Genomic DNA, 16,452 nt, shown 5'->3' with positions numbered 1-16,452 from the left:
GTGTATGTATGTATGTCTATATATATATATAAAGGAGCCTTTGTATTATGGCAATTTTTTTTTCTTGCTGCTGTAGTCATACACCCCACTGGAAATCATCTTTCATTTTTCATTCTGTTGACCTGGATATTATTATTTCTTTTTCAGAAACAGGAAAAAAACGAACATCTGTGTCTCCTTCCAATCTGCTGCACATCTGTGCGTTTTGCAGCGGGTCTTCAAAGTTCAGTTAGCAACCCACAGACGCCATTCATCTTCTTGTTAAAATGTCTACTGCTGTATCCAACGCTCATGCCCTTGAGGAATTGCCTCTCTCTTTTTATTTTTTTTTTCATTATTGTATATAAAGAACACTGTGACTTTTAATATTAGCATTTTTGCTTTCAACAGCAATTAGCAATCTCTTGGTTTGCTGTTTGGTAAAGCATTGGTTAATGAGGTCATCTAGTTTAAAATCCCAGCTACTTGAAAATAACAGGGAGGAGGTCAAATCTAGCATTTCACGTTATATTCTTTCCTCTTTTTTCAGTTCTCTAAAGAAAAGATATCTTTGTTATCCATAGTAAGTCATTACGACCCGTTACTGGCCTCTGTGTGTGTGTTTTTTTTTTTTACTATCGCCTCAAAGATACAGTTAGGTTCTCTCTTGCCGACGTACTGAAAGAAGATAGTTCATCTATAAACAAACAAACAAACAGAAAAGGGGACTTTGAGCATCTGAGGATGAGGAATTGCTTTTGTGTTGGTTGGGGTGTCTTTCCTCTGACAGTCTGAGTTTTCGGTCTAGCGAGGCGTCGTCTCTATGGTGGAGGGGGTTCCGGGGGTGGTAGACCTCGGAGTGGCTGCAGGTGGTGTGTCCATTGGACTCCCAGCCCCACTGCTGGGTGTGACTGAGGAGCTGACAGCCGGCGTGTCTCCCTGCTGTGGGGCCTGCAGGGTCTGTCCACAGATGTGGTGATGCTTCTCCCAGTCTTTATGCTGGCAAAAAGAGCCACAGTATCGGGCTGTGTTACAACCACTGCAGGTCTCACTTGCTTTCCGGCCACAGTTCCAGCAACTCTGAGGGAGAAGGAGAGATGTCAGGTGAATGGTCATGAAGGTAAGAATCTAGTAAACAGAGGAGGCATCACTATTCCCACAGCTTCAAGAACTACAGAGACAAAATGGACAGTTCAGAAGAAGCTGGCCCCCATGTGACCTTAGTCAGGATGTTACCCAGGCTGAATTTCAGTTGCACCACAACCCGACCCTCTCCCTACCTCTCAAACCTGCTGCCCTTTTCCCTGCCAGCCCTCACTGCCCTGCAAGACAGCAGTGTGAGCCAGTGCTGTGTACCTCTCCAAAGGGCTCAGGACATAAAGCTGACATGCTGGGTGGGCTACCTGGCTCCTACCAGGACTCATGGCAGATGGCCATTCATCACATTGATGTTCATGTTACTGGTACCTATCTGTTCTATAAGGAGAGATGCAAGCACCTTCCTGATTCAGATTCCACACCTCGGATGTCCCTCCTAGCACTTTCTCATGCACGGTGCCTCTGTCTCCCAGAGGGTCACATGTTAACCTGCACTTCCAAGCAAGGGGAAATGTTTTCAGTATCTCCACAAGAGATGTCGAAATATCTCACTGTAGTGTCAATTTGTCTCAGTTTTCTGTCAGCAATGACTATGGCATTGATGAAAATGGCTGATGTTCCTTCCAGTGTATGCCAGAAAAATTTGCTGCCTAGATTTGGCTATCTTCATATGAAATTAATCATCTACTCTGTACTAACTACAACCTCTACTTCCCAACTTTTCTCCTTCCACCACCAATATTATAATGTCTAGATATGAATATAGAACTCCGGGACAGAGGCTCTCTCTTTTGGATACTAACAGGAATCCCAAAGGAACTACAGGACCACAGTACTGGAGTCAATGAACCACAGGAAACATGGAGGGTTCGGTGCCCTTTCCCATCGCATCCCAGACAAAATCCAGCAGATCCAAAGTTCTACCCATGCTATGTACTCAGTATCCCTAACAGTCAAATGCCAGGTTAGTCTTAAAATAACACCCTTTACCTCAGGAAAGATGCTTAAAAAAAATATGGGAACACATTTAGTCTTGTAAAACTAGAAATCCTAAGACTTGGTAAATGACTGTTCTATTCAGATACAGTGTTTCCCAGCTGGTAGAGCTTTCTGGCAACCTGGGGAAGTTAGAATGGCAGAGAGAAATGGGCCTGAAGTATGCATCCAGAGAAGGAAACCCTGCCCCCCGGAACACCAGCTGCCAGCTTCATGTGACATCTTGCAAGACACGAGAAAAGCAGAAACGAGGCTACCTCTGAGATTTACACACTAAGATAAACACCTCATGAGTCGGAGCACAGATGTCCTAAAGATGCAGGAACACCTGTGTGGGGTGGATCTAATGGAAGCAAGGGCAAAGGGGTGGAGACCAACTGTGACAATACTCTCAGGGATGCTGCCTGCAGGAGAGACAGAACCTCCAAAAGCTGTATCAAAAAGTTCGTCTCAGGAGTAAAGCATGTTTCTAGTTCCTTAGACTAATTCTGCTGTGAAGTGCTGTGTCCGGGGGCTGTAAACTTATATCACTAAGCTTCCTATGACTGCCTTCTGGTTTTTCAGTGCCATGCATGCAACCAGGGCCTTCCACATGCTAAGCAACTGTTCGCCCACTCAGCTCTTGTCAGTGGCTTTGATTACTTTCTTGTGAAAACAGATTTTTAGAGAGAGTCCAATAGCTCAACTGGCTGACAGTCGTGATTTCATCACAGTTAAAACAGATTTTAAAGTAACGCAGAGGATTTCTTTTTTCAAGGCTCCTCACTGCGTTCTCTGTATTTATTGTGGTTTCATTACGATGAGAGTATGTCTAGAGAGGGACTCATGAGCCTATTAAAAATGCACAGCTGGAATGTCAGACCATTCCCCTAACAAGTAAAGCTCCTCTACTATGTAGAAGATATATAGCGGCTTTTCAGGAATTACATTAACTGCTAACAAGGGGGCCTCTGGAGCCTTTCAAGGACCAGAAGCAAGGAGCTTCAAGAACTCTGGTTTCAAACCTCCTAAAAGAACCAATGAGATTGCCCAGTGGAGAATACTGTGTTTGTTGTAAGGCTGATGACTTGAGTTCAATTTAGGTCCACATGTGCATGGGTAGATGCTGTGATAAGTTCAGTTGGGCATGTGATAGCTACCTACTAGAACTTACAACAGCTGGAACTTACATATCATGTAGGTGCGCAAACTCTGACTATCGCCATATTTGGGAACCTTCCTCTCCCAAACTTAATGAATTGCATGGATGATATTTCCATGACGTTGTCAGTAAATGTGGGCCTGGCCCAGCCCTCAAAGCTGGAGGTACAACAGTGCGTACTCAGAGTGAGGTTTCCTTCTGTGAGGTTTAGCTTTCAAGACATTGCCAGCTGGATCCTGGAACAAACTCAGCAAATAAGCAATATTCCTAAATTACATCAGAAAATCCCAATTAGGAAACAGAGACCCAAATCCAAAACAATATTTTAAGGAAATTAAACATCTAATCTGAGTCAAGTGGCGTCTTTAGGAAATACCCTGGTGTGAGTCCTATCAGGTTTTGGCAGAGGCACATTTTGGCAGACTCCAGGGTGGTAACTGCCCAGTGCTCAATGGCTCCTTCAGATTGAAATCAGATGGACGAAACATTCTCAATTTAAACTGATTAAACACACAGACTAAACCAGGTAATTACAAATGCATGTGCTGAGGAGTAGAAAGAGGAGACAGAGTGGGGACTTCTTTATTTTTTAAAGTGTTTTCAAAGATGGGAACAATTTTATGGAAAAAAAAAAATGGAACGGAGCCAACTGCAGACACAGATGTTTTGGATAGTAGAGCTGAGAGGTAAAGCCCCTTGCCTCGGTCCTTCCTGGTTCTGATCTCAGAACTAAGGGCTCTGGTTAGTTTTACCTCTAGCCCCACTCTGAAGTTCTTTGGTCCTATCCATTTACCCCCTACCACTGAGGGTAACAGCCTTCAGGTGGAGGGAGGTGAAACAAGGAGCAACCACACAATCTAGGAGTATTAAAACATTTGTTTTTTAAAGTCGCATTTTTAAAAATTGCCCTTGACACCGCATTGCCACGAACGTATAGGAAACTTTAGTGTGTGTTCAAGTAACAAAAAGCCAAGCCAACCAAACAAAAACACTCCCAAAACCCCAAACCCTCCAAAGTGGACTCTCTCTTTATAAGCTCATCAGAAACCTTAAGAGACCATTTGTATCACATTTCTCTACTAAATTTTCTGTTTGTGAGTCATATCTAGTCACCTGATGCTTGACAGTGTTGACACTAACCATTTCATCTGGGAATGGAAGAAGGCATGTGTGTTGGAGTGGGAGACAGTTATCTCCCATTGTCTATCTAAAGCATCTGAACCCTCAGCCCCTAGAGTTGATAGGGCTGTCTGGAGAGGTAGAGGAGGTGTGACCTTACAGGAGAAAGTGTGTCACCGGGAGTGGGTCTGAAGAATGTAAATCCTTCCTGAATTTTCAGTGTCCTTTCTCTGCTTCATGCTTGCAGTTGAGGGTGTGAGCTGCCAGCTTCCTGCTCTTGCAGCCATGCCTCTCCCCATAATGCACTCTTATGCCTATGAAACCACAAGTCGAAAGAGTCACTTTTGACCATGTGGCTTTATCACAGCAATTGGGAAAAGCTGCTCTGGAATGTAGATGAAGAATCTAAGGCTGGATACGAAGTTCCTCTTTGCAAAATACGTTAGACATGTCGTTATACACAGATATGACAAGGATGGATGGAAGATCCTGGGAGCCAGAGTTTCATAGCAACCAGTCTACTCCTTGTTATCTTATCAGTAATGATCTTCCCCTTGGGCAGGGCAGCTCTTTCCTTCATTCTGGTATTTAAATATACAGAGAATAATCTGGCCATCCTATCATCAAAACACACCCCTCCGAGTCATCTGGGCTGAAAATTCTCTGAGAGACAAAAGGTTTTCTCTGCAGTTATTGTCTCTGCAATTATTATTATCTTATCTGTAACTGATGTTCAGGACACTTAAGTAAATGGTTCTACCTAAAATTCCACAGATGCAAAGGGCTGGCTGTTCTACTAGTTCTATAAAAACCAAACTCTACAGAAGCCACACCATGAGTTCAATCACATGTCAGACTTACAGTGATATTTTGCAGTTCGGGAACCCAGGAATCTTAAAAGTTGAGCCCTCCCCAGACGCCATCTACCTGGCACATAGACTGCTAATCAAACACTCTTTTCAATATGCCCACTCTGCCAATGTCAGTCAGATCTTTTCATGGGTCCCATTGTGGCCCCACTGGTTAGAAGACAGTGCCAGCCCCTACAGTGGGTGTAGGCTGAATCAGGAAACGCAAGTAGCCAAACAACAATATGTCACAGCATCTAGCCACAGGCTTCAGAGTCAGGACAGCCTGTGTTTCATTTTCAGTGCCACTGTTGAGTGATGATATTAAAACCATGGGCAATTAGCTCAAGGTCTTGGAACAAAACTAGGGACTCCAGGATTGCTGAGAGTTATGTCAGTGCTCGGCACGTAGCCTGAGGTCCTGCATATGCAGCAGGTGGTCAGCCTGGCTCCTTCCCCTTAGTATTGGCTGAAAAAAAGATGGAGGCTTAGTTCCAGTTCTAGACACAGTTCCTCTGTACCACTTAGAATCTGAAAGCTCGCACATCATCCATATCAAGTGCCCTTACCCAAAGCATTACCAGCGACAAGGAAAGAACTTCCTTAATGTCTGGTAGCATCTCCTCCTTTCTGTCTTCGTGCAGACTCCCTAAAGATTCACCATGGGGGACTGTCCTCGATTCCTTCTTTATAATTCTCCCTAGATAAAATATCAATGATTTTTGGGTTCCAAGATGCTAATATTCTGCCTCTTCCATTATAAAGTTTGCTTTATTCCCTGGAGATATTTGAAAAGCAGGGATTGGTGTAAAGAACTGTCTCCTCCTCTCTAAGATCTCTCTACCTGATAGAGTTTCTACAGTCACTACAAACCAATAATATAAACCAGGCAACACTACCTGACTGGGAACTACCTGTGTGCTGTGGAGCCTACGTCCCTCTAAAACTGACAGCTGAATCTAATGCCATCCATTTGAGTCACTGTTAGCATACAGTCCTAAGACCGAGTCATTTTATTTTAATTCTTCTTTCTTTAGTCCCTATAATGACTCCAACCAACTACCACAGGCCCTACTTGTGGTCTTCCCACCTCCCCTATATCTTCCTACATCTTGGCTGCTATTCAGATTTCCTTGTTGTTGTAACATTATTAGTTTACATAGTTAGAGAACTATCTATCAATAATTGGAAAATACTAATATATATTTGGTCCAGGGGAAAGAATCCTTCTATTGCCATGTGTCTACCATGGCAACCTGGGCTGAGGACCTGCTCACGTACCATCTAAGTCATGGAATAAGTGTCTTACATCACCTAAGACTCAGCTTTCTTCTCCGCAAAGGAAAGAAAACAACACTATCTCTTCAAAGCCTACGCATAGTGACAGACATCCTCCAACAAGGTCACACCTAATTCTTTCCAAACAGTTCCACCAACTAGGATCAAACATTCAAATGCATCCTCATCCCAGCTGACAAGAAAGAGGAAGGGAAGAAAGGAAGAACACCTGTTAAGAAATGACTCTAATAAGAGATAAAACAAACAATATTGGCTACACTTAATGATAATGCATATATTTTAGCTAGCCTCTTTTATAACCAGACTTCTCATTTTTCTTGAAAGAAAATATCATAAATCATCTAACATAGTATCTAAACTGCTATGTGAGTCTTATTTGTGGCCAAATGTTTAATGCCTAAGGAAATTGCAAAGCTTTAATAGTATTGGTGAGAATTCTGAATTGTCTATATATTGAAACAGGGGCCTTATAATTTTGACAGACTCCCCACCTGACGAGCCAGTCAACATGGGAGTCAGAATGGGTCTGCTTTAACCTGAAGACACTGAAGCCCTTCAGGTTGTGTCGGGGAAGTCCTGATAAGTTTTGTAGACCTGAACTTGAGGTCTATGAAAAACTAATGCCAAGCATCATACTTGGGGGGGGGGGGGTGGCTTTATAGTGTCTTATAATAAAGACACTAAGTATACAGAGACTGAAGGATTCCAGCACACTGCTGCCTGAACATAAATATACTAACTTATTTCCTTCCTGGGCATATGTCTTTAGAAGTCAATCCTCTACAAATACTCTAGGTATAAATATAGGCCTAGGACGTTCTTGCGAAAGTAAAAATGTATACAGGATGGTAAGTGTGACTCCTACTATCACCATGTTGTACAAGTTCTCTTCAGAAGATGCTAATTAACTTAAAAAGAAAAAAAATTCTTAGAGGCGAGATGCCAGTAAAATTGAATTTCTGTCTAGTGTAACTTAACAATGGAAAAGTCAGCCATTAAAAGGCAGATAAACTTCCCTTTGTCCCCCTCTTCCAGAGAAACTTCCAAATGTTGAAAATCAATTCCTTTTGTCCCCTTGTTATTCATCTGCTACACATTAAATAGAAACTCTGGGCATTGAGTGAGTCCCGCAGGGTCTTTCATCTGCAGAAAAGCCTGCTACAAATTAAATTCTTACTCTCCCTCACAAATTACAGATATGCATTGTAGTAGACCGTTGATTTATCAGTCTGAGCCTTTGCGAGTTCAGATTTGTGAGACTAGCTAATTGCTGTTTTTTATCTGGAGTTATTTTTGAGTTGAAGATTGTGTGCTATATTAATTAACATGGAACAATTCTATGCTATTCTGACTCTGTAGGCAATATTTTTTGAAAGCATTCTGCCATATTTTACTTTATTTACTTATCAGATCCTTGAGTCATTGGGCCCTAAATGAGCACATGTGTGTGGGTGTGGATGTGTAGAAATCATTATAGTGGAATAATACTTAATAATATTACTCAGATAGCAATGTTATATTAAGACCACCATAACGGTTATGATAGAGGACATGAAACAAAGATTATACACAAATCTTTTAGAAACATTTGAGTCATGCAGACATTACTTTGGCATTGGACTTTAGGATTCCTTACTAAAGTAATTTTAATGCCAGGTATCAATATAACTTTGGAAAACATGAACTTCACATCATGGTGTGATGGTTCAGTTGGTAACATGTTTGCTCCACAGGTAAGGACCTGAGCTTGAATTCCCAGAACCCAGGAAAAGCTGGACAGGACAGTTTACACATCTACCATCACAACATTCTACCATGGAGATGGGACATGGAAACAGGAGAATTCCCCAGCTCACTGCCCAACACATGTGCAGAGATGAATAAGAAACCCTAAGTAAAACAACATGAAAGGCAGAGACCAACATCTAAGGTTGTCTTCTGACTTACAGGACATTTGCCTTGTCCTGTACATACATACACACACACACACACACACACACACACACACACACACACACACACACATTTACACATTTACACACAAACCATACACATGGATCAAAAGACTTTCCACATTAAATTTCAATTACCAAACACATTACAATGCAACACCTCTGTTAGAGAACTTTCCTTCCTAGTGGCTAATGAATAAACAAGCTTAGATCAGCGCTAGGTCAGTTCACCAGTGCCTGAATTTTTCAACACACTGTTCTAAGTGATCTGTCTCAAGTCCAGTCTCCACCTGGATTTGTGAACTTCCGGAATCAAACCCAAATGTCCTCTTTTCTTTGCAAAGAAAAAAAGGCCTTACCTCACTGGAGTCTTCCTGCTGGTTGATGACTGCCAGAGCATCCTCGGCTGCCTGCCTCTTTGCTTCAGCCACTGTGCGTTCCATCTTGGCTCGCTCTGTGGTGATCATGTCATGGGCTTTCCTCTCTGCCTCAGACACGGCTTTCTGCAGCTCTGTCATTGCCTGTCGCTTCACCTCGTTCACAGCCTCCTCTGTAATACCAAGCCAGACGTAGGAACAGAATATCTCTGGGTTAGCTCAACACTACAAGCATTCTTAACAAGAAGTCCATAGAACAAACCCAGCTCTTATCCTAATAGCTGGACAGTTCTGGCTCTCTACAGAACAACCCGATATTTTAAATTCATCAAGAAGACCAAAAGTGAGAACTCCTTTGTCATGGCGTTCTTAGGAATATTTTTAATGCTTATATGTTCACTTAACTTTTCTGCCACTGCAAGGCCTCCAGAAATGATTCTGGGCCTGGTTAAGGAGCTAAAATTGCTCACAAATAACTTGGAACTTGTATGCCTCATTCAGTCAGACAAGCAAGGAGCCCAGTTTTCAGCCTGACATTATGGTGAATACCGATAATTCAGGAGTTCAAGGTCAGCCTGGGCAACACAGTAGAACCCTTTACTTAAAATAAATAATGAAATAGGTGGCTCAGTTTAACTTTTTCTGGCTGTTTCTTGAATAATGCAGATATGTGCCTCAACAGAGCAAATAACAGAGATCCTTTTAAGAGAACCTCGCAATCTCTACACTTTCAGATGTTCTGTGTCTACTTCAGACGTGCACACGGTAGCTTGGTACAACTGACTGTGGTGCTGGAGAAACAGAGGGGAGTCACACCTCAAGCCACACAATCAGACCTGACTGACAACTTACAAGGTGACCCATGAGCTTTTCAGTTTTGGCTGCAGATGAGGTGCAAGGATTCAACCAACGTTCAACAGAAGACTGACAACTAAAAACAAGTACTTTCCAGTTTTTTTAAAAAAATTAAACGTCCAAACTAACAAAGCAAAATATCCTCCTCATGAATTAGTTTATCTAATTTTCATCTTTATCCAAAGCAGAATGACAATAATTAATTGAAAATTTAATAAGCAGTAATTATTAACTTGGCAAACCTACTACCAATTAACACTCTATTAAAACCAATTATGACATGTTTTATTAAAGTGTTTGCACCTAATTGTTTCACCCACTTAAAAAGCACCTTAATTAAATGTTTTGTTTAATTAAAAACATAGATTCCTAATAAAAATGTTTTACTGTACATGAAAAGTTTAAGAGACACAAGTTCTCTTAGGGTTTCTTAAGTTCCTGTGGTCGGTTCTCCAGTATGTGACCCACAGGCCATCAGAAGCCTTCTCCTGGGACTCGGGATCATGTTTTCTGTAGCCTCTGTCACTTAGCACCGTTATCCCTAAAGAACCTTCACTGCAAATAATGTCTGGTTAAGATTCAGACACTGTACTATAAAGGAAGCATCCAGATTGGAAATGTTAACTAAACTATGATAAGCCTCTGTTAGCTCCTGCAAGGTATATACTTGCAATCTGGGTAGAATCGGCATATTGCACACAGCTCACTGAACCTTCTTCACCAAGAGGCAAAAGCTGCCTTTATTACCCCTATCATAAAGGACTCCGGGCAACAGGGAAGCACTGCCCTTCTAACCGCATAGCTGGAGTCTAATTTCGTTTGAATATTCAAGGTGAATTAAAATTCTATCTAAGTGGTAATACAGGACAATAATTTTTGCTTAGGATCAAAGCTGTAGCTTGACTAATTGTATATGCAAATCAGGCAATTTATATTTAAATTATGCATTCCTATTCTAATCCCACAGGCATATACAGATCAGCAAAGAGAATTGGTAGGACATTTGCAAGGTGCTTGAATATTTATTACCAACTGCAAACATTCTCTGATCCTTTGAAAAGAAATATACTGAAGAAAACATTCAGTCACAATTTTGAAACCACTTTTACGTTTGTTGTTTTCCCTTCCAGTTTTGTAAGGATCCTCTCTAACTTTTGAGTTCATGTGTTTTCTTTGCTCTAGCTTTTCAAAATACAACTTTTAGAGAAAAGTGGATGTTGCCACCACATTTTTTACATGTGGATTAAATGCCACTAAACTATCATTGGTGCTATATACAAGACTTAAATGGGGTCTTTTTCTTTTGTGTGTGTGCATGTTAGTGTGCATGCTATGTGTGTGTATATTTGTGTGTGTACGTTTTTAAGTGTGTGGGGGGGTGTTTAGTTTTATGTGTGTGTGTGTATGTGTGGTGTGTATATATTTGTGTGGGGGGGTTTGTGTATGTTTGTGTGTGTGCATGTATGTTTGTGTGTGTGTGTGTGTGTATCAGAACAGAGAGGCAGAGAGAAAGACAAAAAGGATGAGAGGGAGAATGTAGACACTACCCAAATATGGTAAAATGAGAAGTCAGGATGAAAGCAAAAAGAATTACTTTTTTTTTTTGAAAATTGTATGCAAGTTTGCAATTGTTTCAAAATAAAATGACATTAAAAACTGGAAAACACAATTAAAACTATTTACTTTTATAATTATAATTTCTGGGACTGGAGAGATGGCTCCGCAGTTGGGGGCACTCATTGTTTCTCTAGAGGACCTGGGTTTAATTTCCAGCAGCCTACAACTGTGTGTAACTCCAAACTCTGACACCCTTACATGGATATACAAGCGGGCAAAATACCAGTGTACATGAAAGTAAAAATAAATTCTGTATGACCGAGTGAGGACAATGCAGCCATTGTATCACATAAAAGTTGTATTACGTGAGAGTTGTGTCTATTTTTAAAATGTTTTAAATTCTCCACAGTTATTTTTTGCCACAAAGATGATACACAATACTTTTGTGGCAAGGGCACACTTTGTGGTTTCTCTTTTTTGAAAAAAGAATAGGCAGGTTTGTTGATTGGTTTGGGGGTTTTGTTGTTGTTGCTTTTTGCCTTGGTTTTATGAGACTGGGATTTATTGGACAGGGTCACACCCTGTAGCACAGGCAGCCTCATTCTTGCTCCACCTCCTGCGTCCTCAGTCATAGGGATCACAGGTATTAAGCCTAGGTATGGATTTGTTTACAGTAGTAAGTAGCTTCATCGATGGCTCGTTTGACCATATGGCACGTTTAGCGCATTCTCATGTGCTGGATGCTTTGACACTTATTAGGAACTCCACATCCTTGACACTCACGGGGAAGTCCACACCTGCTTTTTGAGAAGTCTGCCCAGGAGAATTCCACAAGCACTTCATAGAGCTCTCTAGGTAAAGTTTCCATCCACACCTTAATACTTAGCATTCATCTACAGGAAATTAGTCCAGACTGCTTGATGTGATGAGTGGGTACCACAGTAAGCAAGGAACAAATGTCACCTCTACCACAACCAAGCATATCTTAGAATGACGGAGATGTACATGAGAGATACATCTAAAAATAACCCTAAACTCTCCTGCCAAGGTTCACTCCATGTTCAGCATTACATGGACACAAGAGATACAATATTGTTCTTTCTCAACGTCTAAGTCCCATGAACCTAAAGTACATCAAGACTGGGCTCAGAATGTACACAGTGGAGTGGGAAGGAAACATAATTGAGTATTCCACAGATTCCCATATGTCAAATAAGAGAAACCAAGAAGAAGGCAAAACTCAACTTTGATGCAATGGAAAACACAAAGTACACTTCTGAATTGGCCTACCATTGGTTGCTCCTGAGAGGAATTCCATTATGTCAATTTGACTTTCCAGGAAAGGTGGCATTCAAGAAAATCTGTTTCTACTTTCTAGCAGATAACAGCAGAGGGAAAAAAAATTGGATCACACTAGACCTCACAGTCCATTTTCTGTAGGTACGATCAAGAATTGAACTCAAACACAGGTAATGAAGAGAACAGAGAAGGGCATTTTCTCCTAACAAGGAAACTCATCCTTTTGTTATCCAAAATGACAATTTTCTTTGTATTTCTAATTGGAATGGCAGGACTTTGCCGCTCAGAAGTGGATTTGAAAGAAAAATGAAAGCAATGGGAAAACATGACAACTTCTAGGATTTGGTGGGGGGGGGGCACTTGGCAGGCTAGCAACAACTAGAGAGAACTATTAACACATGTATATAGCTACATATATAAGTGTATGTAGCATGTATATATATACAAAAGGGGATGAGGATACATGGATGTATGAATAACAGGTGAGCACCATTCCTATTTCAGCAATTAATCCGTAGGCTTCATCAGCTTTATAGAGAGAACACGTGAGAGAGCTTTCTAGCTCTAGATCTGCGTCTCGTAACAGTATTCTATCAGATTTGAGAAAACTGTGATCAGTCTCACAAAAAGCAGGATGTCTCAGACATTCTATAAAACATGTGGAGAAAGCATACACCAAGTGGGAAAGAACTACGAACAGCTAAAGCCAACGAAAACCTAAAAAGAAGTCTATTGCGGAAAACCAGTAACAACAAGAGCAAACACCCTTTCCCAAGACTTAGCCTGACCAGCCGTGTGCCCACAGGTTGTGTGTGGCTGGAACTGGCCCCTGCCCTTCTCGAAGAGAAAGCTTTGAACAGTTGGAATCTCAGCAGCTCAAAGACACGGCTATGGTCCGTTCTGTGTATAATCATAGGCCCTTAAACCAGGTTTCTCTTTCATCTCTTGGGTTGGATTTTTAAATGTTTCATGCTCAGCTGGTGCTCCACAGCTCTAACCTTTAAGCCCAATACCAAGTCGGTGGGTCAGGGAAAGCTTCAAATCTACCCCAAAGTGCACAGCAACAGATTGGAATGGGGGTGGGTGAATGGTGGCACCTGGGAATGAAAGGCCCATCCGCTCTGTTGCTCAACTTAAAATGGAGCTGAGCTCTGATGGTTTACTGCTAAATATCACGGAAGAGGGATTTTAATCCCACACTGTAGCCAAAAAAAAACAATGATCCTTCCGAAGTTCCTTAACAAGTCCACTAGATTAGGTCCAACTTTGGAATGCAGAGAAAAATGCTGATGTATGTACTTTAATTCCCAAAACGCTGGATTTCTCTCCTCATCAAAGAAAACGTCCATGCAAGCTAAGACCTCCTTTGCCAAAATTTTATTCTGAAACCATTACAGATGCTACAAAGGGGGGGGGGTTATAAAGGAAACATGCCAGCCTTTCAATTATAATGGCACTAGCAGATGCTATGAAAGTGAAAACCATTTCATGTTTTAATCAGGCCTGGTTTGAGAATATTAATGAGGGTTTTCTTTTCCCCTGTTAGTTTGTTTTGTTTTGTGGTTTTCCCTGTTTTGCTTTGCTTTTGCTATTGTTGTTGTTTGCAGTGAAGCCCTCTCTTGTCACTCCGCACATCACAGCATTAACAACTGCACACAGCTGCCAGAACACTGCACTTGTGTTTTTAAACAGCTCTTACCAGCTTTCTTCCAGATCTCCTCTGGCACGTATCCAGACGCAGGCCTGTGAAGGAATTCCCGATGTGCATCTAGGAAAATGAAGGAGGGAGCAGAAAGGAGAAGAAAACACCATCAGAATTGCCACATCCTGATGCAGAGTCCAGCAAGCAACTCCTCTTGGCTTTCTTACAAAAATGCAGTTTTAAAAAGGCTGAACATTTCACTTCAAGAAAATGCACAAAAATAGCCAAGATAGCCATCAGAACCCAAGGAAAGGCGAAGGTCATTGGTCCAAACACTTCACACACTCATACCCAAAGCAGCTTCCCTTCATGGTACAGGGTGATCTGGGAACAGGCTTCCCAGAACGTTCTCATGGTGATGACTTCTATAGGTAAACTTTGTGCTGTTAAAGGAGGGTGTGGTTGGTGACTTTCTTTTCAAAAGTGCAATTTTTAGTTCAAAAATCAATCTTATGATAAAATAACTTATACAGAGTGCAGACTCTACCAAAATAGACAGCCACTGAGTCCTAATCTGGGGCTAATCAGCTCTCACAGGCATTTCTTTAACATCCTGTTGTGCATTATGTCATAAAGATTGAAAAAGATGGGAGTCGGAAAGTATTAGAAAGGATTTGTGGACATTCAGTTGACCACTGAGAAAATGCCTCATGTTTGTCCAGAAAAGGAAGTGAAGCTCTATTCTAAAGGCTGTGTTTATTATGTTTTCAGATTTTAAAATTTTAAGAAAATAAAGTTGGCACAAGAATGCTTAGGTTCAAATGATGTATGCACGCAAAAACTATGAACATTTAGCATTTGTATGCTCCTTGAAAATAGCATTTGTTATGAACTTCCCCAGTTACAATATAAATATGCATCACCAGTCTTCATACTGAATCTTCCTGTCCATTAAAAAAATATCATTATGATAGTTTTGTTTAGGCAAAAAAAAAAGAGTTGTCCAGTTTCCTATACTTTATGCAGCTAAAGAATACTAAAAAGAAGAAAAATGACAGTCACATAAGCTAGGTCATTAGATATGAGTATTTTAAATACATGCAAATCTTAGAATGGTACATAAACTATCAGTGAGCCAGAACCCTAATTTTTTCTAGGTAATTTTACATAGCCTATGGTAATGTGGTGAGGGATATATCAAAGCCTCTAATCTACCATTGCTATGTTCTTTCAATATTAGTTCAAGTATAAAAAACTTCTTTTAATTTTTTTATTATAATCTTGCAACTACTTAATAAGTTCTTAAATAATACTTATTATATATTATTAGCACACATATTTGTACATATACATATATGATATATGATATGTATGATATATATATCAAATATATACACATATATATTATATACATAATAAGTATATATTATATATATCAAATATATATACATATATATTATATACATAATAAGTATATAAGTATTGGAATGGCTTATTTTGTAAAAGTAACAATGGCAAAGTAACTTTTTATTAAAGAACTGTTTTGTTTTTGTTGTTGTTTTCTTTTTCTTCTTCTTCAAGAAACCAGAAAAAAAAATCAAAATTATTTGATGTATTTATGACTTAGAGGACATACAATGCTGTTAACGAGTTCTTCAAGCCTACTTTCTGTATTATCTCAGCTATTTCCTTAGGAGATGAAATTCTGTCCAGTTCACATGGACCATGCGATACAGTGTTAACCAGTTTCCGAGTAATAAACAATAAAGGCTTTATCACAGGGTAAAATGCCTTTTTAAAAAAAAAAAAAAGTATAATAGGCTGCATAGCAACAGATCTGTAAAGTTGACAGCCAAAACCAAAATCTGATTCCTGAAAGTAGCCAGGGATAGGTTCTTCTTGCTTTCGTTCTTTTCACTTAGCAGGTTACAGAAAGTAAGCAGGCATTATTATAAACAGCAGGAAAGGTGACAATGTGGTCCAAAGAACAAACAGGAAAGATGCTAACCACTACTTCCAGGCAGCACGAGGAGAAGGAAACTGAAACTAGAATCCAGTGGAAACAAATCTTGAGTGCTGGCTACTACTCAGTGTGGGGCCTCCAGCTAGTTGATTTCTCTGTGTTGGAGCTGTCCCACGTGTAAACTGAGGAAACACAGCTATACTCTGAGGCAAAAGCAGGGATTGCTATCGTGGCTTATTTTTATCATCATCAACGGTGAGATAAAGTCTTTTTTAAAAGTACCTGGGATGAGGACAGCACTGCCTCTCGGTACTTAACCAAATAGCA

The 16,452-nt window shown here is 40.5% G+C and overlaps 1 protein-coding gene across 1 annotated transcript in view; it reads right to left on the bottom strand.

Annotated features, from left to right (window-relative positions):
* Window positions 1-783: 783 nt before the first annotated feature.
* Window positions 784-16,452, bottom strand: part of RUNX1T1 (RUNX1 partner transcriptional co-repressor 1) — a gene marked incomplete at both ends in the record, with an annotated part of 135,951 nt that continues 120,282 nt past the window's right edge. The window contains 3 exon segments of the mRNA XM_080938535.1: window positions 784-1,059; window positions 8,792-8,982; window positions 14,220-14,288. Of these exon segments, the coding sequence (XP_080794661.1) occupies window positions 784-1,059; window positions 8,792-8,982; window positions 14,220-14,288 (536 nt within the window).

The sequence above is a fragment of the Micromys minutus genome (assembly GCF_963924665.1).
Source record: "Micromys minutus genome assembly, chromosome: 26".
In the NCBI taxonomy this organism is placed as follows: domain Eukaryota; kingdom Metazoa; phylum Chordata; class Mammalia; order Rodentia; family Muridae; genus Micromys; species Micromys minutus.
The sequence above is the reverse complement of the archived record's forward strand: the minus strand, read 5'-3'. Positions and strand labels throughout refer to the sequence as shown.